General features: G+C 39.6%; 2 protein-coding genes across 2 annotated transcripts in view; both read left to right on the top strand.

Annotated features, from left to right (window-relative positions):
* The first annotated feature begins 6,104 nt into the window (after positions 1–6,104).
* On the top strand, positions 6,105–14,839 carry LOC132558162 (coiled-coil domain-containing protein 63-like). The gene is made up of 8 exons (XM_060222695.1): positions 6,105–6,262; positions 6,836–7,145; positions 7,804–8,019; positions 9,790–9,943; positions 10,451–10,740; positions 11,753–12,004; positions 13,510–13,625; positions 14,668–14,839. The coding sequence occupies exons 1-8, from the start codon at positions 6,105–6,107 to the stop codon at positions 14,837–14,839; spliced, it is 1,668 nt and encodes a 555-aa protein (XP_060078678.1).
* Positions 14,840–19,136: 4,297 nt separating this feature from the next.
* Positions 19,137–24,550, top strand: part of LOC132558158 (probable serine carboxypeptidase CPVL) — a 35,027-nt gene continuing 29,613 nt past the window's right edge. Inside the window, exons 1-2 of the mRNA XM_060222691.1 lie at positions 19,137–19,147; positions 21,562–21,753. Of these exons, the coding sequence (XP_060078674.1) occupies positions 21,573–21,753 (181 nt within the window). The 5' untranslated portion in view covers positions 19,137–19,147; positions 21,562–21,572. The remainder of the gene's footprint in view (positions 19,148–21,561; positions 21,754–24,550) is intronic.

Raw genomic sequence — 24,550 nt, 5'->3', positions numbered from 1 at the left:
GTTAAAGAATGTCAGTCTAGGATTGAGATGTTACCGAATGTCAGTCTGAGATTGAGATGTTACAGAATGTCAGTCTGAGATTGATGTTACAGAATGTCATCATGCTATTGAAATGTTACAGAATGTCAATCTGGGATTGAGATTTTACAGAATGTTAGTCTGGGAATGAGATGTTACAGAATGTCAGTCTGAGATTGATGTTACAGAATGTCAGCATGCTATTGAAATGTTACAGAATGTCAGTCTGGGATTGAGATGTTACAGAATGTTAGTCTGGGAATGAGATGTTACAGAATGTCAGTCTGAGATTGAGATGAATGTCAGTCTGAGATTGAGATGTTACAGAATGTCAATCTGAGACTGAGATGTTACAGAATGTCGGTTTGAGACTGAGATGTTTCTGAATGTCAATCTGAGATTGATGTTACAGAATGTCAGTCTGGGAATGAGATGTTACAGAATGTCAGTCTGAGATTGAGATGTTACAGAATGTCAATCTGAGACTGAGATGTTACAGAATGTCGGTTTGAGACTGAGATGTTTCAGAATGTCAGTCTGAGATTGAGATGTTACAGAATGTCAGTCTGGGATTAAGATGTTACAGAATGTCAGTCTGAGATTGAGATGTTACAGAATTTCAGTCTGAGACTGAGATGTTACAGAATGTCAGTCTGAGATTGAGATGAATGTCAGTCTGAGATTGAGATATTACAGAATGTCAGTCTGAGATTGAGATGTTACAGAATGTCAGTCTGAGATTGAGATGAAAATGTCAGTCTGAGATTGAGATTACAGAATGTCAGTCTGAGATTGCGAGGTTAAGGAAGGTCGGTCGGGGAGTGAGATGTTACAGAATGTCAGTCTGAGAATGTTGAGATGTTACAGAATGTCAGTCAGAATGAGATTGAGATGTTACAGAATGTCAGTCTGGGACTGAGATGTTACAGAATGTCAGTCTGAGATTGAGATGTTACAGAATGTCAATCTCAGACTGAGATGTTACAGAATGTCAGTCTGAGATTGAGATGTTACAGAATGTCAGTCTGAGATTGAGATGTTACAGAATGTTAGTCTGGGAATGAGATGTTACAGAATGTCAGTCTGAGATTGAGATGTTACAGAATGTCAGTCTGAGATTGAGATGTTACAGAATGTCAGTCTGAGATTGAGATGTTACAGAATGTCAGTCTGAGATTGAGATGTTACAGAATGTCAGTCTGAGATTGAGATATTACAGAATATCATTCTGAGACTGAGATGTTACAGAATGCCAGTCTGAGATTGAGATGTTACAGAATGTCAGTCTGAGATTGAGATGTTACAGAATGTTAGTCTGAGATTGATGTTACAGAATGTCAGTCTGAGATTGAGATGTTACAGAATTTCAGTCTGAGACTGAGATGTTACAGAATGTCAGTCTGAGATTGAGATGTTACAGAATGTCAGTCTGAGATTGAGATGTTAAAGAATGTCAGTCTGGTATTGAGATGTTACAGAATGTCAGTCTGAGACTTAGATGTTACAGAATGTCAGTCTGAGACTGAGATGTTACAGAATGTCAGTCTGAGATTGAGATGTTACAGAATGTCAGTCTGAGATTGAGATGTTACAGAATGTCAGTCTGAGATTACGAGTCTGAGATTGATGTTACAGAATGTCAGTCTGGGATTAAGATGTTACAGAATGTCAGTCTGAGATTGAGATGTTTCAGAATGTCAGTCTGAGATTGAGATGTTACAGAATGTCAGTCTGAGATTGAGATGTTAGAGAATGTCAGTCTGAGATTGATGTTACAGAATGTCAGTCTGAGATTACGATGTTACAGAATGTCAGTCTGGGATTGAGATGTCACAGAATGTCAGTCTGAGATTGAGATGTTACAGAATGTCAGTCTGAGATTACGATGTTACAGAATGTCAGTCTGGGATTGAGATGTCACAGAATGTCAGTCTGAGATTGAGATATTACAGAATATCATTCTGAGACTGAGATGTTACAGAATGTCAGTCTGAGATTGAGATGTTACAGAATGTTAGTCTGGGAATGAGATGTTACAGAATGTCAGTCTGAGATTGAGATGAATGTCAGTCTGAGATTGATGTTACAGAATGTCAGTCTGAGATTGATGTTACAGAATGTCAGTCTGAGACTGAGATGTTACAGAATGTCAGTCTGAGATTGAGATATTACAGAATATCAGTCTGGGATTGAGATGTTACAGAATGTCAATCTGGGATTGAGATTTTACAGAATGTTAGTCTGGGAATGAGATGTTACAGAATGTCAGTCTGAGATTGAGATGTTACAGAATGTCAGTCTGAGATTGAGATGAATGTCAGTCTGAGATTGATGTTACAGAATGTCAGTCTGAGATTGATGTTACAGAATGTCAGCATGCTATTGAAATGTTACAGAATGTCAGTCTGGTATTGAGATGTTACAGAATGTTAGTCTGGGAATGAGATGTTACAGAATGTCAGTCTGAGATTGAGATGAATGTCAGCCTGGATTGAGATGTTACAGAATGTCAATCTGAGACTGAGATGTTACAGAATGTGGGTTTGAGACTGAGATGTTTCTTAATGTCAATCTGAGATTGATGTTACAGAATGTCAGTCTGAGATTGAGATGTTACAGAATGTCAATCTGAGACTGAGAAGTTACAGAATGTCGGTTTGAGACTGAGATGTTTCAGAATGTCAATCTGAGATTGATGTTACAGAATGTCAGTCTGGGATTGAGATGTTATAGAATGTCAGTCTGGGATTAAGATGTTACGGAATGTCAGTCTGAGATTGAGATGTTACAGAATGTCAGTCTGAGATTGAGATGTTAAAGAATGTCAGTCTGAGATTGAGATGTTAAAGAATGTCAGTCTGGTATTGAGATGTTACAGAATGTCAGTCTGAGATTATAAGACTCTTTTCTATATGGGTATGTAGGATAGGGATATTCCACCCGAGGGGTCACAAAATGTGGTAAAACCCGAGGCTTGCCGATGGTTTTTACCATATTTTGTGATCCCGATGTTAAATAATGTCTAGTCTACATACCCATATAGAAAAGAGTTTTTTTCTCTCATTTCTAATCTCATATTATCAAATATTTGCACTCACCTCGCGGTAGCCATCACAGGACGCCGCCATTTTTCAGATTTCTATTTTTTTCCTTGGACCATATACATAAAAAATATGCTGAAATAGATTCTCCATCCCCGAATTTTGCAAACTATGTTTGCGGTCGAAAACATAATATGGACTTTGAATGTAAACATCCAACGTCAGTGTTTAACTGTTTTTTCTTCAAGCGGGCTGGGTCAAATACCCTGTCAAATATATCACCCAGAGACATGCGTACGCGTTCAAATATAGTGCCTTAAAACACGCAATAAAACAACACTTTTCTTTTTAATATTTACTATTGCTCAATGTATAATATATCATAAACACTTTTTACATCTTTGAACATGTTGGTCAAGTTATTAATACTACTTCACTGTCAATAGTAATCTTACAAATCTTACACATTTATGAATGGAATTCTTGGTTTGCTTGTGAGATGACGTCACTTACGTCACACATTTCGCGCCACACCGACAGGAGGAAAGTTAGTCATTGTCACTTTCAATCACACGTGGACGACGGCGGAAAGGCCGAGTCCCAGGGTTGGTGATGTTGATATTTATAAAACAGTTTTGTTAATACGAGCCTGCAAACAATGACTCCAATCGACTATGCGTGTTTGTGGATGAAGCGGATGACGAGGACATAGTCGATGAGTGCGCGGGAAAAAACTATGAATTACTCCGCGCGCGAGGCTTTATTACACAGGCGCTTGTGTAATAAACGTCTATCATGACCATGTTTATTGCCCTGGACAGGCCTATCTGACACAGGTGGAAATGAGAGAATGAGATGTTACAGAATGTCAGTCTGAGATTACGATGTTACAGAATGTCAGTCTGGGATTGAGATGTCACAGAATGTCAGTCTGAGATTGAGATGTTACAGAATGTCAGTCTGAGATTGATGTTACAGAATGTCATCATGCTATTGAAATGTTACAGAATGTCAATCTGGGATTGAGATGTTACAGAATGTTAGTCTGGGAATGAGATGTTACAGAATGTCAGTCTGAGATTGAGATGAATGTCAATCTGAGACTGAGATGTTACAGAATGTCGGTTTCAGACTGAGATGTTTCTGAATGTCAGTCTGAGATTGATGTTACAGAATGTCATTCTGGGTTTGAGATGTTATAGAATGTCAGTCTGGGATTAAAATGTTACAGAATGTCAGTCTGAGATTGAGATGTTACAGAATGTCAGTCTGAGATTGAGATGTTAAAGAATGTCAGTTTTACTGATCCGTTTCACGTTTTCAGCGGATGATGTTTTTTGCCAATCCCAACCCACGTGTGTCAAACCTATTTTTGTCCAACAAATAACGTCATTATCGACACATTCTATAACGATATTGTGACGTCATGCATTCTGTGACGTGAATGTGTGGTAACCTTAGCGACGTAACATAGACATCTTCCAGAAGGAGGATGGAGACATCAGGCAGTAAAAATTGATAACGTGAACAAGTCAACCACCATCAGGTATTTATGAGTATTTTACCATCTACACATAAATCAAAGACAATTATACCAGTCTCGTGGTTTTCATGTCGTAATATCATCTTGATTACGATGTTACGATCGTATTACAATGTCATGTCTACAATCCCAAATGTGCAACTCCAACTCATGCAAAAATAACTACGTCACTTCCCGCCCGCCTCCTCGCAACCTTAATGGGTCACAATGTTATATTTACGATTAAGTACACACCCATTCAGGAATGTTCTCTGTTCAGTGTCCGCTAATCTGATACAGAAATTTCAGGAATTCTTCATGTTTCTCCATTCACAGAAATTGATTACCAAATACCATTGATGTAGATATCTGATACAATTTTATGATATACAGTGGCATTCTATATAGAAAAATAATGTAGATTACGTCACTGAAAGGTAAGCACGTTATACATTCAGAAATACTTATTTTATTATCAATGTGGTAGGCGTTTTGATTAATGGTAAGATTATAACGAAGTCACTGGGTTCGATTTGTTTACTTCATTGATATTGTGTTCCTTGTGTATTGCTGATGTTATTATAATGTAAAGAAACATGACGTGTTCCGAATGGTCAAATTAGTACACGATCAGTTATAATGTCTGGATTTTGGCCGGGCGTGTAAACGTCAGTTTCTGTAAATAGACTTTGAATGTGCGGTAAGTTCTCTCATGGAGATCGTGTTATACAGGACCAACACTCGTGTTCAAATACACCCTTTGCACTCGGACTATATGATTATCTTATTGAAGGAATTTCGGAAATACTCCATTCAAGTGAGATATTATTATATGATTTTACAAAATACACACTTAAACGAATTGCCATTACATCCATACATTACGTCCAAACATCTCATCTTCGAGACAAACCAGGTCATCAATTTTCTCTTCGAACTATTTTATGTAAAACATCTGTCAGTAATGAATTCTTCTTCCCTCGAACACTCAAAGATTGTAACAACCTCCCTTCCGAAATTGTCTCCTCTGAATCCTCACTCTCCTTCAAAATTGCTATTTCAGCCCATCAATATTAGTTGCTTTGTATTGTTAGCACCCATTTTGTCTCTCTCTAACATAACCTTCACTACGTTCAAGTAGGCATTTACTTGGTAGAAGTATTTAACCCCTTATTTCACAATTCAACAGAGTTTAAAGGAGGTTAGGTTGAGCGCAGATATCACTCTTGAACAGGATATTCGGGCCGAGGTCTTTGCCACGATACTGTAAATTATTTTCTTTTACGCGTGCGATTCATTTTCACGGTTGACACTCTGAGTTAGCATTGGTAAATCAACACTACGTGTAATTTACGTCTGCAAAACATGGACTGTTTCGTTAAAAATCGCCACAAACACACGGTGATGCGGAAATCGAGGAAATGGTAAGCCGGAACAGAAAGTCGGCCTATACGGTAAATACGGTTCCGGGTTCCCTGTGAAGTTTTATTGGTCAATAGTAAGCGAACGGGGTTGTTTCAGGGATGAGAAAGGGCGCAGTACAAACACACTCCAATGAGGAGCTTGGAGAGGAGGCGGGACAGGCACTGGAGCTGGCGAAACTTCAAAGACAGTTGAGAGTAATGGAGGGCGATCGTCGGGCGTACGCTGAGGAATCCAACAACATCCTCCGCAAGAAAATGTGAGTGACTTAATGACTCGTCTCAGATCTCCTGTTATTTCAGATGTCGGGAATGACTTAATCGTACCAAATCACAAAAAAGTGTAATTTGTTAAAATAAAGCAGGATGTACTCAATGGAAATAAAGTGATAAATGTATTGGTTTAATACCATATAGATCAGCCCTCTGCTCGGGGTGTTACATGTATACCCCCAATTGGACAGAAATTTTTCCGTCGGTCGCATTAGTTAACTGCCGGGGACGGAGTGTGAGGAGCTATAGATCCATCCTTCATATATATCAGGTGTATTCCAAGTTTTAGTACGGGAAGATAAATTTGGTTTTCCAAAGGAGATACAGGGACAAGATTAACATTAGGAGTATCTACTCTTTCAAACACAGTCGAATTCAAACTGCTATTTTCAGAAAATAAAACTTCATGTTAAAGTGATCAAAGCGAACAAGTTTTAAAAATGAGAAGATCCCGACAAAAGTTTGCGACGGCCTGACGTACACACGGTCGGACGGTCAAAGCAGAACTATACCACTCAGAACGAATCTTAAATGGTCAAGTCATACACGTGTAATTTCAGGTCGGAGAAGGAGGCTCTTGTAGCTGAAAATGAGGAGATTCGAACCGTCCTACGTCTCGCTCAAAGCGAAAAGAACGAAAGCATGGATATCGAAAACACAAACCGTTTGATGGAGCTCATTGACAACCTCGACTCATTTAATAATCAGGCCGAACAAGAAGTCAAGCGTATAGCCGAACTCGATGCGGAAGTGGCACGCGTAGAGGAAGAAATAACAAAACACCGACGCGCGCAGGGAGGCAACACAGAGCAGATGGTAGAGAGAACCATACAGAAAAAAATCAGAGTCAAAGAAAATCGACTCGATAAGGTAGGTACCGGTAAAAAGAAAAAAGATTCGATACGGGAGGTACCGGTAAAAGGAAAATAGAATCGATAAGGTAGGTACCGGTAAAGGGAAAATAGAATCGATAAGGTAGGTACCGGTAAAAGGAAAATAGATTCAATAACGGAGGTACCGGTAAAAGGAAAATAGATTCGATAAGGTAGGTACCGGTAAAAGGAAAATAGATTCGATAAGGTAGGTACCGGTAAAAGGAAAATAGATTCAACAAGGGAGGTATCGGTAAAAGGAAAATAGATTCGATAAGGTAGGTACCGGTAAAAGGAAAATAGATTCGATAAGGTAGGTACCGGTAAAAAATAGATCCGATAAGGGAGGTACCGGTAAAAGGGAAATAGATTTGATAAGGGAGGTACCTTTAACAGAAAAATGACTCGATAAAGCCGAAACATAAAAGGAAATTATTATAACCTTGTTAAAGTACAGTCCATGTAACAGTAGAGGAAATAGGTAAATCCATTGTGAAACACTGCCAAAACTTGTAAACTCGTAAAAACCTGATAAACACGAGTATCATTAACTGATTAACTGGACAAAACAAATGTCATCGCCATACTCAAGGTTCTAATACAGCTAAAAAAGCTTACTCTGGTCAGTCTACTTACTTAACTGTCCAATAATACAGGCCATGGTTAAGTTCAACCAGCAGCTGGCGGTTAATGCCAACCTTCGACAAGAGATCGACCACCTTCGTCAGGAACGATCAGTGTTCGACGGACTCTTCAAGAAGCTCACAAATGACCTCAGCGACATAAAGGCGCAGATGGACGAGGTAATCGCAGAGGCTGCTCGCGCATACGAGGAAAGGGACGAGGCACAGAACAAGATGATCGCGCTAAAGGTAGATAAACGGATCTTACGTCGTGCCAGAATTTCCATATTCCAAAGTTGTGTACAGTGGTACCGCTTCGGTCCAACAATACAGAAATGTGTCGGTAAAATATTTACAAAATAATTTCAACGTTCGTGTCTGGGTTTTTTAAAATAACATTTATTACATATATACATCATAATGACAAACTGACGCTGTTGTGTATTTCTAATGTAAGGTCGACAATTAAAAGATTTGATATGCAGTACTTAAGGATAACACCGATAAAATAGTTCCGTAATTATGTTTTTCGAAAATATAAATGAACCAGCGTTGGACTTGTGACGTCACAGATATGGACTACCCATATTTAGTCGATCAAAATCAAAGGTGTGCATATCAGATAAGTCACAATAACTGGGAAACGGAAGTGTCTACGGCGTAATATGAAGCATTTTATACATAAATATAGCAAAACACTCAGGGTACACTTTAAGACAGATTCTTTCATGCGCTAGGTATTTATCTAAGTATCTAACGGGGTTTACGTCCGTCTACTATTACGGCCTTTCTGACTTTCGGTGGACGAAGAAAGATGGTGGAAAATGAATAGAGAGGGAAAAGTAGGAATTGATGGGAGAGAGTGGGAAACAGAGAAGATGTAGAGGGGCCGTATATACTATCAGTGACTGGAGAGAGTGGGATACATAGATGGGGTAGAGAGTGGGATACAGAGAAGAGGTAGAGAGTGGGATACATAGATGGGGTAGAGAGTGGGATTACAGAGAAGAGGTAGAGAGTGGGATACATAGATGGGGTAGAGAGTGGGATACAGAGAAGAGGTAGAGAGTGGGATACAGAGAAGAGGTAGAGATTGGTATACATAGATGGGGTAGAGAGTGGGATTGCAGAGAAGAGGTAGAGAGTGGGATACAGAGAAGAGGTAGAGAGGGGCCGTATATACTATCAGTGACTGGAGAGAGTGGGACACATAGATGGAGTAGAGAGTGGGATACAGTGATGAGGTAGAGAGTGGGATACAGAGAAGAGGTAGAGAGTGGGATACATAGATTGGGTAGAGAGTGGGATACAGAGAAGAGGTAGAGAGTTGGATTACAGGGAAGAGGTATAGAGTGGGATACAAAGAAGAGGTAGAGAGTGGGATACAGAGAAGAGGTAGAGAGTGGGATACAAAGAAGAGGTAGAGAGTGGGATACAGAGAAGAGGTAGAGAGTGGGATACATAGATGGGGTAGAGAGTGGGATACAGAGAAGAGGTAGAGAGGGGCCGTATATACTACCTAACCTGTTCTTAAACTATAATTTAGAGAAAACGACTCCGTGGCCTTATTATAGCCCTAGCCTAATAATATGCGCGTCACAGCAAGAGGACCTGTTAATTAAAGAGAGGAAGAGGTATGGGGTTCTACTATATGAAGTTTGAAAATAATTTAGATGTCCCTCAAAATTACTTATTAATAATCCCTGATGCAAACTAATCCTAACCTCTGGGCCGGTGTTATGAAATCTTCTCTTTTTCGGAAAAAAAAAAAAAAAAACCTGAAAGGGATCTTTATCTTGCGAGGTGGTCATTCTCACATGGGCCACCATTTTAAGTCCCATCCGATAGACTGTGGTTTAGTGGTTAGGTGGTGATAAGATGCTGGTGCCTTTTTTGGTGTCCGTACAGGTGTAAATCATTTTTTAATCTCCGTCAGACTTTACTGTATTATTTCATCTATGTTGAGCCAGAGGTACAATGTTTTTACATATTAGAGTTGGTTTGTCGTTTGTGTCACAGGAGCGGAGTGAGAAAGACATGGCCCAACATGAGGTCGAGATGAAGGATCTACAGCGTATCATTAACCATGACAACAAACTCAAACAATTCCTCCTCTTCAAGGCGCATGACCGTGCAGAGTTCAAGGACGAAGAGGAGGCAAAGAAAAACAAAAGTAGGGTAGACATGATACTAATTGATTTCGATGTCACGTTGAAAGTGGACCGGGGTCAATTTTCAACGTTAAACACCGGCGATTATATAGATATTTCTCGGCAGAAATTTCTGATTTTCTGTTTCCTTTTTGCTTTTTCAAATATTGAAATGTTTTATGCTTAATCTATATTTTTAAAGATAATGACATGTTATATCTCAAATGAAATTGAAGTGTACATCTGAATGTGAATTATCTTCCCAAGACCAATTTTCTTGCTAACCCAGACCCCTCTCTCCTCTGTACCAGGTAAAAATTCTGAAAAATAAAAAATTACAAAAAAAAAAAAAAAAAAACTTTAAGTGTACATGATACATTTATTAGCATGGTTACCTAAAGACATGGAGGTTGGTTTACTCGCTATGTCCTTGGGGTACTAGTAAACAGACCTTCATATTTCCCATCAACCAGGACCACAGATATAAAAAGCTCAACTTCACCTTTGTATTGGTATGTTTTGCTGTGTAGACGCCCGCGACAAAGACACGGACGCAGAACGGGAACAAATAAATGTTTACGAGGAAGCATTTGATAAAATAAAGGAGGCTACTGAAAAACAAGACATCTCTGTTATCGTCAACAATTTCATCGCCCGTGAGGATGAAAACTTTGCGCTATTCAACTATGTCAACGAGTTGAACGAGGAAGTAGAGGGACTGAACGAGGAGATCCGGTTGACCAAGGCAGAGATGGAAGCGTTTGAGATCGAGGATATCCGAATGATGGAATGCAACAAAATCACACTGAAAGACTTGCAGGTAAGATAGTTGGAAAACGTTTGTAGCACAGGGAACCGACAAAGGTTTCACTATTTGTCTGAAGCACAGGAAACCGACAGAGGTTTCACTATTTGTCTGAAGCACAGGGAACCGACAGAGGTTTCAATATTTATCTGTAGCAAAGGGGACCGACAGAGGTTTCAATGTTTATCTGTACCGCAGGGGATCGACAGAGGTTTCAATATTTATCTGTAGCACAGGAGACCGACAGAGGTTTCAATATTTATCTGAAGAACAGGGGATCGACAGAGTTTTCAATATTTATCTGAAGCACAGACGACAGACAAAGGCTTCAGTATTTTCTATAGCACTGAGGATTAACAAACATTTGAACTACCGACGTGTTCTTGAGATACATGTTGATATAATGTGATGTCAGTGATAACTTATGGAAATTTATCTACAATATTGGCATGTAACTTATATAATAGCGTAAGTGATGTTTTCATACTGATCGATAGCATACATACAAAACATTCTACAACTTTGTCCTTCGTTGGTGCTGTCAGGATGCCGCCGTAATTTTGCACAACGTCAAACTTTGACCCTGACTATTGTTAGTCATTGTGTCAATAGAGGTGTATTGTGACTGTAAAGGAACGACAACTCTGGTAGAAATTGATGCGTCATATGCATTCTAACCTCACAAAATAAATATGGAATTAGAGTATCGCTACAAAAGATGCCAAAGAAATGCTATAAAAGCTGTTTTACGAATGTCTGTTAAAATAGTGAAGTTATGTCATCAAAAGAATCGTACATTCCTTTCCTTTATATGAGATTGATGAAGTCCATTATGACTTGTCAGATACATAAAAAGCCATTTTTCTTATTATAAATGCAGCATTGTAGAAACTAGTATGGTTTCAATCGATTGTAAGTAATTTGTTTAATAATAGCTCGCATGTTCTGTTCTTTTATTTTTGGTCATATGTGTATTAAATTTCTTTTATTATTGTTTTTTATGTAATGAATTAATGAAAAAATACAGTCGAGGTCAGTTCGAGTGACAGCCGAAACGGAGGTGGCACAGAAAAAGATTGACGTCATCAGGGGTGTTCTTGATGAGTTACGAAGTGGTGTTACGTCACTGTTTGAGACAATTCACTGTGACTCGAGCACGATTAAGTCTATATTAGGGAGCGAGGAGGAAATCACGGACAAGAACATCCTCCATTACATGGGAATCATGGAACAGCGGACCATGGAGATGTTACAGCTTCAGCAGTACCTCCATCTCAAGGTATACACACTGATCCCCGGGCTGAACACCGCTCCAGGGTCTACCGCTATCCTCAAGCCGAACAGTGCCCTTGGGTCAAACATTAATCCCATGTCGAAAACTTACCTGGATCAAACGCTCCTAAGGGCTTAACATTGCACCTGGGTCAAGCGTTACCCGCACCCCACCCCACCATTCCCGGCTGGGTCACGTAATATTAGTTCCTCTAGGTCAGACACCCCTGACTCCCCCACCCGCAAGGTCAAACAATAATAGTGCCCCAGGTCAGACACCCCCTCTCCCTCTCCCGCCGGGTCAAGTAATAATAGTTTCTCTGGGTCAGAAACCCCTCGCTCCCCCGACCGCCAGGTCAAGCAATGATAATGGGTCAGACACTCCCCTCTCTCTCCTCCAGCCTTAGTGAAGTAATAGTGATATCCCTAGGTCAGACACTCCCCACCCTCCTCCCGCCGGGTCAAGTAATAATAGTTTCTCTGGGTCAGAAACCCCTCGCTCCCCCGACCGCCAGGTCAAGCAATGATAATGGGTCAGACACTTCCCTCTCTCTCTCCTCCAGCCTTAGTGAACTAATAGTGATATCCTTAGGTCAGACACTCTCCTCCCTCCTCCCGCCGGGTCAAGTAATAGTGGTATCCCTGGGTCAAACACTCCCCTCTCCCTCCTCCAGCCTTAGTCAAGTAATAGTGGTATCCCTAGGTCAGACACTCCCCACCCTCCTCCCGCAAGGTCAAGTAATAGTGGTATTTTTGGGTCAAACACTCCCCACTCTCCTCCCGCAAGGTCAAGTAATAGTGGTATCCTTGGGTCAAACACTCCCCACTCTCCTCCCGCAAGGTCGAGTAATAGTGGTATCCTTGGGTCAGGCACTCCCCACCCTCCTCCCGCAAGGTCAAGTAATAGTGGTATCATTGGGTCAGATACTCCCCTCCCTCCTCCCTTCGTGTCAAGTAATAGTGGTATCCTTTGGTCGAACACAACAATACCCCTATGTTACCATCCCCGTGTCATACATCACCTGTGAGCCAAATATTACCTCTAGTTAAAACACTTCCCCCATATCAAACCTTTCTGACAGGACAAACTCTACCTTCTGCCAAACCATATCCTCTGACAAACAGTCCTTCCAGTCAAACCATACTCCTGCGTCAAACCCTACCCCGAGAGTAACACTGTCACTGTATCAAATATTACCACCATGGCAAACACTATCCACAGATCTAACACTACTATTGTAAACTTTCTCCTTCTAAATCAGTGTAAACTTTCTCCTTCTAAATCAGTGTAAACTTTCTCCTTCTAAATCAGTGTAAACTTTCTCCTTCTAAATCAGTGTAAACTTTCTCCTTCTAAATCAGTGTAAATTTTCTCCTTCTAAATCAGTGTAAACTTTGAGCATGATTTAAACAGAAATCACCCGTAATACCAGCGATCAAAGAAAATATCTCAAAAACTAAATATGGCAGACATAATCAGTATAACATAAATATTTAAATTTCTGATTGTAGCAAAATCCGCCAAAACCTGAAAAGAAGGACAAAAAAGGCCAGGAAGCACCTCCGATCACACAGTTCATACGTACAGATATTCCTCCGCCCATCTCTATTCAGACTCCTGCCTCAGCGTAAGTATATATCCTTTATCTCTCTATACAGACTCCGGCCTTAGCGTAAGTATTGACCTTTATCTCTCTATACAGACTCCGGCCTCAGCGTAAGTATAGACCCTTTATCTCTCTATACAGACTCCGGCCTCAGCGTAATTATAGACCTTTATCTCTCTATACAGACCCCGGCCTCAGCGTACGTATATATCCTTTATCTCTCTATACAGACTCCGGCCTCAGCGTAATTATAGACCCTTTATCTCTCTATACAGACTCCGGCCTCAGCGTAAGTATAGACCCTTTATCTCTCTATACAGACTCCGGCCTCAGCGTAATTATAGACCTTTATCTCTCTATACAGACTCCGGCCTCAGCGTAAGTATTTATCCTTTATCTCTCTATACAGACTCCGGCCTCAGCGTAAGTATAGACCCTTTATCTCTCTATACAGACTCCGGCCTCAGCGTAAGTATAGACCCTTTATCTCTCTATACAGACTCCGGCCTCAGCGTAAGTATAGACCCTTTATCTCTCTATACAGACTCCGGCCTCAGCGTAAGTATAGACCCTTTTTCTCTCTAAACAGACTCCGACCTCAGCGTAAGTATAGACCCTTTATCTCTCTATACAGACTCCGGCCTCAGTGTAAGTATAGACCCTTTATCTCTCTATACAGACTCCGGCCTCAGCGTAAGTATAGACCCTTTATCTCTCTATACAGACTCTGGCCTTTATATAGATATCCAACCCTCTCTATATAGACCACGTGACGTCCGTGTGAGTACAGACCACATCGTCCGTGCAAGAGTAAGTATTCACGCCTCTCTTGACAGACTAGGACGCTCGTTGGTGAAAATCATAATTGGTTGCCTTCTCGTTCACTTTGAATATCATTTGAACAAATGAAAGAGAAATATGTTGTTGCCTAGTTATCTGTTCGAGTTCGGGAAACACAAACAACAAAAAATGCTATCTCTTTACGAGAAAACCGCAGACAAGTCTGCCCACGAAGTCCAAGGTTAAACGACAAGATGCATTATGCGCATGCGTATTTTTACAGGGACGACGATGACGTGTCAGATATTTTGGTTGGTCAGGATGAAGTCGATATTCGACCTTTGACCCACGATGAACTCCGCGCCATGGCGCAACGAAATATCACCAAGAGGGCAATAAGCACCAGTGCGAAAGCCAATCATGTCCGCAGAAGCAAATCGCCACGCCCACCTTAAGATTGCCTCCGCCCATCTCAACTTAACAGCACATATTATCTCAAGCGAAGGAATAAATAAAAATGCAATTCTGAAACGTCAGTTCGTTGTTATATGTCTATAATGTGGATACATTAGTAAATTCCGCCGGGTTCCTTACTCGTTGGCAGAAAGTTTTCTTTGCTCGGAAATGTCTAATTCTGCTGTGGATATGAGGGGAATATTAACTGGTGTCCTCAGTAATAACAGTTTATTATTTTATGAGAATGTTCATGGTATATTTGAGGAATTTGTGTCTTCTGATCCAGAATCTTATTGGAGACAAAGATAACTTATTAAATGATTATTTTTGTAATATTACACAAGTCGATGATAGAAACACTGCAGTTCCTGTAGTTGAGTCTAAAACCAACAAAACGTTCAGTTCTGTAAGAGTAAATGGAAATTAACTCCGTGATGTTTTACAGATATTGAAGCTCGGAAAGGCCTTGGGTGAGGATGGGATCAGTCATCATATGTTAAGAAATACATCACAAACTGTTCGTATTCCACTTGAAATTATTATTAACATGTCTTTATCGTCAGGTATATTTCCAGCCAATTGGAAAGTAGCAAAAGTTATGTCACTGTTTAAAAAAGGTGACAGGCATTCTCCCTCTAACTATAGACCGATTTCTCTTCTATCTACTGCTGGAAAAGTCCTTGAGCGTGTTATTTTCAAACATTTACATTATTATTTCGTAGAAAATTCATTGTTTTATAAACACCAGTCTGGCTTTATGCATGCGCATTCTACTGTATATCAGCTAATTGAAAAATATCACAATATTTGTATTGCTCTTGCAGGGAAAAGACATGTATGTATGGTCTTCTGTGATATTTCTAAAGCATTCGATCGTGTTTGGCATAAAGGTTTGATGGTGAAATTAAATCGCACGGACTTTGTGGTGAGCTATTTACGTGGCTAGAAAACTATGTATTTAATAGGCAGCAAAAAGTTTTCCTAGATAGTGTTTATTCTCAATTAGGTTCAAACTCAGCAGGGGTTCCTCAAGGTTCCATTCTTGGACCACTTTTGTGTCTTATATACATAAATGATATTGTCGATGTCTTTGAATCATCTGCTCGTCTGTTTGCAGATGATACTTCTTTATTTAAGTCTTCCTAATCATGTCTTGAAATCCAAACTGTCTTAAATAGGGATCTTTATTCTTTAAACTTTTGGGCTAAAACTTGATTGGTTACTTTCAATCCTGACAAAACTGAGGTAATATTTATTTCTAATTCGATTGACATAGATGATGATTTAGACCTGAAGTTTGACGGGAAAGATTTGAATTTTACTGATCACCATATGCACTTGGGGGTAAATTTTAATTCCAGCTCAAAATCGGAGGATCATATCAATGCTACATACATATCTGTTATGAAGAAAATCAATGTCTTTACAAAGCTTTTATTTTACCAATTTTAGACTATGCGTGTGAATTGTGGGACGGTTGCACTAATACTGAATCGGATAGATTAGAGAAAACCCAAAGAGAAGCTGCTCGTATTATAACTGGCCTTCCTTCTTATGCACGTATAGAAGATTTACACTTTGAAACTGGTTTAGATACACTTTCGAATCGTCGAAAACGAAGAAAACTTCAACTTTTATTTAAAATGCATAACAAGCTAACTCCAGATTATTTAAACGATCTCTTGCCACCTATTGTTGCAGATAATAACCGATACAATCTTAGAAATAACAATGATTATAGAGTTCCTCTATTTGGGCGTTCTCTTACAAACCTCTGTTTTATACCTTCTACGCTTCGTAGCTGGAACTTGTTAGATTTCTCTGTACGGTCACTGCCTTCTATAAATTTGTTCAAAACTTCACTTACTTTAAATACACAACAATCCCCACCTATCTATTTTAGTTATGGTGAACGGAAGTTAAACATGATACATACTAAACTTAGACACAGTTGTAGTTCCCTTAATTACGATCTTTATCGAGTAAATCTTGCTGAAAATCCAGTTTGCTCCTGTGGACATCCTTGTGAGAATGCCTTTCACTTCTTCTTTGAGTGTCAAACTTTCAGAAATGAAAAAGCACTTTGTTTCATAATCTGGCTGAATTAGAAGTAGATTTGAATTTAGAGCTTCTTTTGTTAGGTAGTATTGATCTTTCTGGGGACCTAAACTATTTTGTCTTTACACATGTGCAAAATTTCATTAAATCCAGCAGAAGGTTTTAAGATTCCTATACGATGACGTATTTATGTCTTTGTGTGAATGCTTAATATGTATAATTTTTGTTTAAGCCTATATCTTTATAAGCATGTATTTGAAAATGTATGATGGAAAAGGGCTCCAATAAGTTGTAATAACTTGTGACCAATTCCCTTGTTCAATTTTATTTTGGCAATGAAATATGTTTAAACCCTAAACCAGTAATAATAAATCTACTTCACAATTATTGCTAAGATTTGGTTTTATCCCATATTTCACGGGTGTATTACTTAGAGAAAGCTTACAGCTCACAAAGGGGTCATTATTTCTATGTAGCTTAACCATGTCGCAAATCGCCATAAATTTCGACGCATCTTTCATGGATTATTTTATGATTCGACGACAACTTACAATCTGTTTCTATTGTGTTTGTTTGCCACAGTGGTAACGCCATCGCCTTTCATCATGTCGTTCGGGGTTCGATTCCTGGAACGGACGTGAACAGTGCTGTATCACCTGCCCGACTATGTGGGGTTTTCCCTTGGTAATTCGGTTTCATCCCTTTCAACCTTCGTGCGCTTACATCTAGCCAATCAGACGGTGATTGTGAAAGTTGAAATAATTTGTTTGTAATTGTTGCGAAGTAAATATGGAAGAAAAATAAATAAAATGTTGAATTCTGAAATGGACTTAGCATGCCTCATGCTGACCAGTCAGACTCTTAAACGACGTTTGAGATATCCCTGTCCATGGAACAGATCCATGTAAGATTCTATCAATCTTCTACAAATTTGCAGCACGAGTGGGGGATATTACAGTCATACAGGTGCGATGTATTCATTTGTAGCGGAACTGGACGGGGTCGATCGTCGGCGACCACTTGGCTCAGTAGGTGGCATCCGTCTAGAGTTCGGAAGGCCCCGGGTTCGAACACCGGTCTGGCCGCACATCTATCCGCTCCTGTTACATTTGGTGCCTTGACCAAGGGGATACCCGAACCTGGGTTGTTAAATGTGATGTCATTGGGGCAAAGACTAAAAATAAGGAGGGAGGCATGTAGCGGAACTGGACGGGCTCGATCGTCGGCGACCAGTTAGCTTAGTAAGTAGAGCATCTGTCTAGAGTTCGGAAAGTCCCGGGTTCGAACCCCGGTTTGGCCGCTCATTTTCCCGCTCCTGTCACACATTTATTCTTACGTTGCATATATATATATATTCAATATTTGCACGCGTACGATTACGCAAATATATACGATCATGTCATTACTTATACCGGTTGTATTGTCTTCGCGTTGTCAATAGCACACAAGTGGCGCCACCAACTGTTCTGATGTATGCTATGACTGTATATGTAATGTAGTTTCAAAATTAGAGGGTTTAATACGTTTTGTGTTACATTGAAAATAGTTCTTTTCCCTCCAAATGAAAAGGACAACGTACACGGGATTTACGACCTAATCCATTCATTTCTTATGTACAGTCCAATCAAATTTAAGAGTAAAACCTCCTTTATGTCTCAAGTTGTTTATATTACCTGGTAATTACGATCATGAATCCGTTTCGGATCTAGAATGTCTATCTCCTATTCATGACAAAGATACAATAGCGTTTGAAATTCTAGCTATTGAACAAAATACACGCACTTTCATTGATAAGGAAAATCTTCGACAAACTACCATCCAGTATAACACTTTTATAAAGTATTTGAAGGAGACTAATTATACACCAACATGATATTACTCAATATCTATCTTTCTTTCATGGTGTATATCTGAGTGAACTCAGGATCGTTTGTTTCATCTTGGTGTATATACGAATTATCTAAATATTAGCAAAACCGAGTGTAAGCAAACAAAAACTTTAACTGATTTGAAACAATTTTCACGGAAAACTTTCATTTCTTTTTACCTGCACTAATCATTATCAGTTGATAAAGGGTGTTAACTCGAATTCATTTATTTAGGTCTCATGTGTACCGGGCACTGCCGGGAGATATAGAAGTCACGTCAGCTGTAGTTAGACATACGATCGGTCACATGTAAGTCATGTGATTACACTGAGCTCGTCATCCGGCCTACTATTAGACTCTCTGAAAGGTTTGCTTTAAAAGGTTTGATATTGCTTGACTCTGTATGTGCTAAGTGATAAATTGGCTATTGTCATATCAGTATGTAACCTTTACAATTTCCGCACGTCACATATAGACTGCTACTAATTCGGTAGTCCGAATTCAGTTGCTCAATCTTGGACTTTACACATACGAAGATATGTATCGGAAGTCCGTGTTATTATAAAGTATTTTTAAGCTTAAGGTAAACGAGAATTTAAATCAAATTAAGAAATAGATATTACTCTACAGATTGGTAAACTCAACAGTTCAATCGATAAATTAGAATATCTTACGGATTGTCACAGGTTACAATGTGTCTACCGATTGTCACAGGTTACAATGTGTCTACCGATTGTCACAGGTTACAATGTTTCTACCGATTGTCACAGGTTACAATGTTTCTACCGTTGTCATGTCACAGTTTACAATGTGTCTACCGATTGTCACAGGTTACAATGTTTCTATTGTTGTCGTGTCACAGGTTACAATGTTTCTACCGATTGTCACAGGTTACAATGTTTCTACCATTGTCATGTCACAGGTTACAATGTGTCTACCGATTGTCACAGGTTACAATGTTTCTATCGTTGTCATGTCACAGGTTACAATGTTTCTACCGATTGTCACAGGTTACAATGTTTCTACCGTTGTCATGTCACAGGTTACAATGTGTCTACCGATTGTCACAGGTTACAATGTTTCTATCGTTGTCATGTCACAGGTTACAATGTTTCTACCGATTGTCACAGGTTACAATGTTTCTATCGTTGTCATGTCACAGGTTACAATGTTTCTACCGATTGTCACAGGTTACAATGTTTCTACCGTTGTCATGTCACAGGTTACAATGTGTCTACCCATTGTCACAGGTTACAATGTTTCTATCGTTGTCATGTCACAGGTTACAATGTTTCTACCGATTGTCACAGGTTACAATGTTTCTATCGTTGTCATGTCACAGGTTACAATGTTTCTACCGATTGTCACAGGTTACAATGTTTCTACCGTTGTCATGTCACAGGTTACAATGTGTCTACCGATTGTCACAGGTTACAATGTGTCTACCGATTTTCACAGGTTACAATGTTTCTACCATTGTCATGTCACAGGTTACAATGTGTCTACCGATTATCACATGCTACAATGTTTCTACTGTTGCCATGTCACAGGTTACAAGGTGTCTACCGATTGTCACAGGTTACAATGTTTCTACCTGTTGTCGTGTCACATGCTACAATGTTTCTACTGATTGTCACAGGTTACAAGGTGTCTACCGATTGTCACAGGTTACAATGTTTCTACCGATTGTCACAGGTTACAATGTTTCTACCGTTGTCATGTCACAGGTTACAAATGTGTCTACTGATTGTCACAGGTTACAATGTTTCTGCCGTTGTCATGTCACAGGTTACAATGTTTCTACCGTTGTCATGTCACAGGTTACAATGTTTCTACAGATTGTCACAGGTTACAATGTTTCTACCGTTGTCATGTCACAGGTTACAATGTGTCTACCGATTGTCACCGGTTACAATGTTTCTACCGTTGCCATGTCACAGGTTACAATGTGTCTACCGATTGTCACAGGTTACAATGTGTCTACTGATTGTCACAGGTTACAATGTTTCTACCGTTGTCATGTCACAGGTTACAATGTGTCTACTGATTGTCACAGGTTACAATGTTTCTACCGTTGCCATGTCACAGGTTACAATGTGTCTACTGATTGTCACAGGTTACAATGTTTCTACCTATTGTCACAGGTTACAATGTTTCTACCGATTGTCACAGGTTACAATGTTTCTACCGTTGCCATGTCACAGGTTACAATGTTTCTACCGATTGTCACAGGTTACAATGTTTCTACCGATTGTCACAGGTTACAATGTTTCTACCGATTGTCACAGGTTACAATGTTTCTACCGGTTTTCATGTTACTGATTACAATGTGTCTATAGATTTTCACAGGTTACAATGTTTCTACCGATTGTCACAGGCTACAATGTTTCTACCCGTTTTCATGTTACAGGTTACAATGTATCTACCTGTTGTCACAGGTTATCATGTGTCTACCTGTTGTCACAGGTTACAATATGTCTACCAGTGGTCACAGGTTACAATGTGTTTACCCGTTGTCACAGGTTACAATGTATCTTTATACTCAGATTTTTTATTTTCTATACTCGAGTTGATGCTGTATAGATAACAACTTGGCTTATAACTTGTTATAAGGAAGCCTCTGAATATGGATGTTAATTGCCTGATTGTAAATGGCTTCATTTGATTGTTTATCATGCGATTTCATTTGTTACCAGGTGATTATTTAGGAGAATATTTTCAAGTGAAGGATGTGATGAATGTGAAGGTTTTTGTTATGGTCACACAAAACTTGAATTTATTATTCCTAATTCCAGAGATATTAGCCATGGTTCTAATGTTGCGGTCATCACTTGTGATCTTACTGGTCAGCCTGGTCAGTGTATCTTACCAGTCAGGACTTCGAGGCATGTTTCCTAAAAGTTACCCTCCCATGAAAAGAAATGGGGTTGACCCTGGGCAACCACTTTTTCTCTCTCCTTATTTGGAACGTGGTGAAGCAAACAAAGGTATGAATACAGTATACAGTTAGCAGTAAGTATAGGCATAAGGAATAGATAGGTAGCAAGATTCTGGTTACCCCTAGATCAAACCTGTTTCTCTAGGTGAAGCCAAGGGAACTATGCCTCATCGAGGCAACCAGAAACTTTGTACATCAATAATAATTATTGCAGAAAGTAATTCTTTAACAGATTATCACAATGATAAAAACAACAGAGCTAACAGGAAATATTTGTATGCTACATGTATATACTTACATGTGTCCCTTTGTTGGAAATGCAGTGGGAATAAGAGAAAGTGCTGTGTGCAAAATATAGGCATGTTCAGCTCTTCCCCTAAGCACATGTCATGTTATTGGTAAAAACTCACTAATGTAATTGTATTTTAGTTCTGAGTGGAAATGCTGCACTAAAACATAACTAAGAGACAGTTAGATAAACAAGAGGAGGTAATTAATAGAGTTGTATTTATAGGTATAAAGGTATGTGTCTATCCAAAATCAAGATTTCAATGGTTAATCTATAAATAGAACTCCAGATGGTCCTCTCTCTATTTACAACTGGACTGCAACTGGTATAGTCCTCTCTCTATATATACAACTGGGCTTCGCCTGATATAATCCTCTCTCTATATACAACTGGGCTCCAACTGGTATAATCCTCTCTATATACAACTGGGCTCCACCTGGTATAGTCCTCTCTCTGTATATACACCTGGGCTTCACCTGATATAATCCTCTCTCTATATACAACTGGGCTCCACCTGGTATAGTCCTCTCTCTGTATATACACCTGGGCTTCACCTGATATAATCCTCTCTCTATATACAACTGGGCTCCACCTGGTATAATCCTCTCTCTATATACAACTGGGCTCTACCTGGTATAGTCCTATCTCTATAGACAACTGGCCTGGTATAGTCCTCTCTCTATATATACAACTGGGCTTAACCTGGTATAGTCCTCTCTCTATATACAACTGGCCTGGTGTAGTCCTCTCTCTATATACAACGGCCTGGTATAGTCCTCTCTCTATATATATAACTGGGCTGGTATAGTCCACTCTCTATATACAACAACTTGGCTGGTATAGTCCTCTCTCTATATACAACTGGTCTTGTATAGTCCTCTCTCTATATATACAACTGAACTGCACCTGGTATAGTCCTCTCTATATATACAACTAGCCTGAATTGTCTTCTCTCTATATACAACTAGCATGGTATAGTCCTCTCTCTCTTGGTTCCACCTACCTCTCTCTATATATACATGGGCTTCACCTGCCTCTCTCTATATACAACTGTGCTGGTATAGTCCTCTTTCTATATATACAACTGGGCTTCACCTGGTATAGTCCTCTCTCTATATACAACTGTGATGCACCTGGTATAATCCTCTCTCTATATACAACTGGGTTCCACCTGGTATAGTCCTCTCTCTATATACAACATGGCTGCTATAATCCACTCTATATACAACTGGGCTCCACCTGGTATAGTCCTCTCTCTATATACAACTGGGCTCCACCTGGTATAGTCCTCTCTCTCTATGTACAACTGGGCTCCACCTGGTATAATCCTCTCTTTATATACAACTGGGCTTCACCTGGTATAGTCCTCTCTCTATATACAACTGTGATGCACCTGGTATAGTTTTCTCTCTATATACAACTGGGCTCCACCTGGTATAGTCCTCTCTCCATATATACAACTGTCCTGGTATAGTTTTCTCTCTATATATAACTGGGCTCCACCTGGTATAGTCCTCTCTCCATATATACAACTGGCCTGGTATAGTCCTCTCTCTATGTACAACTGGGCTTCACCTGGCATAGTCCTCTCTCTTTATACCGCAAGGCTTGTATAGTCCTTTCTGTATATATACAACTGGGCTCCAACTGGTATAGTCCTCTCTCTATATACAACTGGCCTGGTATAGTCCTCTCTCTCTATATAACTGGCCTGGTATAGTCCTCTCTCTTTATATATAACTAGGCTGGTATAGTCCACTCTCTATATACAACAACTTGGCTGGTATAGTCCTCTCTCTATATACAACTGGTCTTGTATAGTCCTCTCTCTATATATACAACTGAGCTGCACCTGGTATAGTCCTCTCTATATATACAACTAGCCTGAATTGTCCTCTCTCTCTATACAACTGGGCTTCACTTGGTATAGTCTTCTCTCGATATACAACTGGCATGGTATAGTCCTCTCTCTTATATACAACTTGGTTCCACCTTGTATATTCCTCTCTCTATATATACAACTGGGCTTCACCTGGTATAGTCCTCTCTCTATGTACAACTGGGCTCCACCTGATATAATTCTCGCTCTATATACAACTGGGCTCCACCTGGTATAGTCCTCTCTCTATATACAACTGTGCTGGTATAGTCCTCTTTCTATATATACAACTGGGCTCCACCTGGTATAGTCCTCTCTCTATATACAACTGTGCTGGTATAGTCCTCTTTCTATATATACACCTGGGCTTCACCTGGTATAGTCCTCTCTCAATATACAACTGGGCTTCACCTGGTATAGTCTTCTCTCTATATACAACTGGCCTGCTATAGTCCTCTCTCTTATATACAACTTGGCTCCACCTGGTATAGTCCTCTCTCTATATACAACTGTGCTGGTATAGTCCTCTTTCTATATATACACCTGGGCTTCACCTGGTATAGTCCTCTCTCAATATACAACTGGGCTTCACCTGGTAGAGTCTTCTCTCTATATACAACTGGCCTGCTATAGTCCTCTCTCTTATATACAACTGGGCTTCACCTGGTATAGTCCTCT

The sequence above is a fragment of the Ylistrum balloti genome, unplaced genomic scaffold, assembly GCF_031769215.1.
Source record: "Ylistrum balloti isolate Yb309-2 unplaced genomic scaffold, AGI_CSIRO_Ybal_v1 Utg370762, whole genome shotgun sequence".
Classification (NCBI taxonomy): Eukaryota; Metazoa; Mollusca; class Bivalvia; order Pectinida; family Pectinidae; genus Ylistrum; species Ylistrum balloti.
The sequence above is the reverse complement of the archived record's forward strand: the minus strand, read 5'-3'. Positions and strand labels throughout refer to the sequence as shown.

Excerpts from the sequence above, each read along its gene's own strand:
- LOC132558162 (XM_060222695.1), top strand. The coding sequence starts at position 6,105 with ATGAGAAAGGGCGCAGTACAAACACACTCCAATGAGGAGCTTGGAGAG. Across the intron at positions 7,146-7,803 it reads AAGAAAATCGACTCGATAAG|GCCATGGTTAAGTTCAACCA; the intron begins GTAGGTACCGGT and ends CCAATAATACAG. Across the intron at positions 13,626-14,667 it reads ATTCAGACTCCTGCCTCAGC|GGACGACGATGACGTGTCAG; the intron begins GTAAGTATATAT and ends GTATTTTTACAG.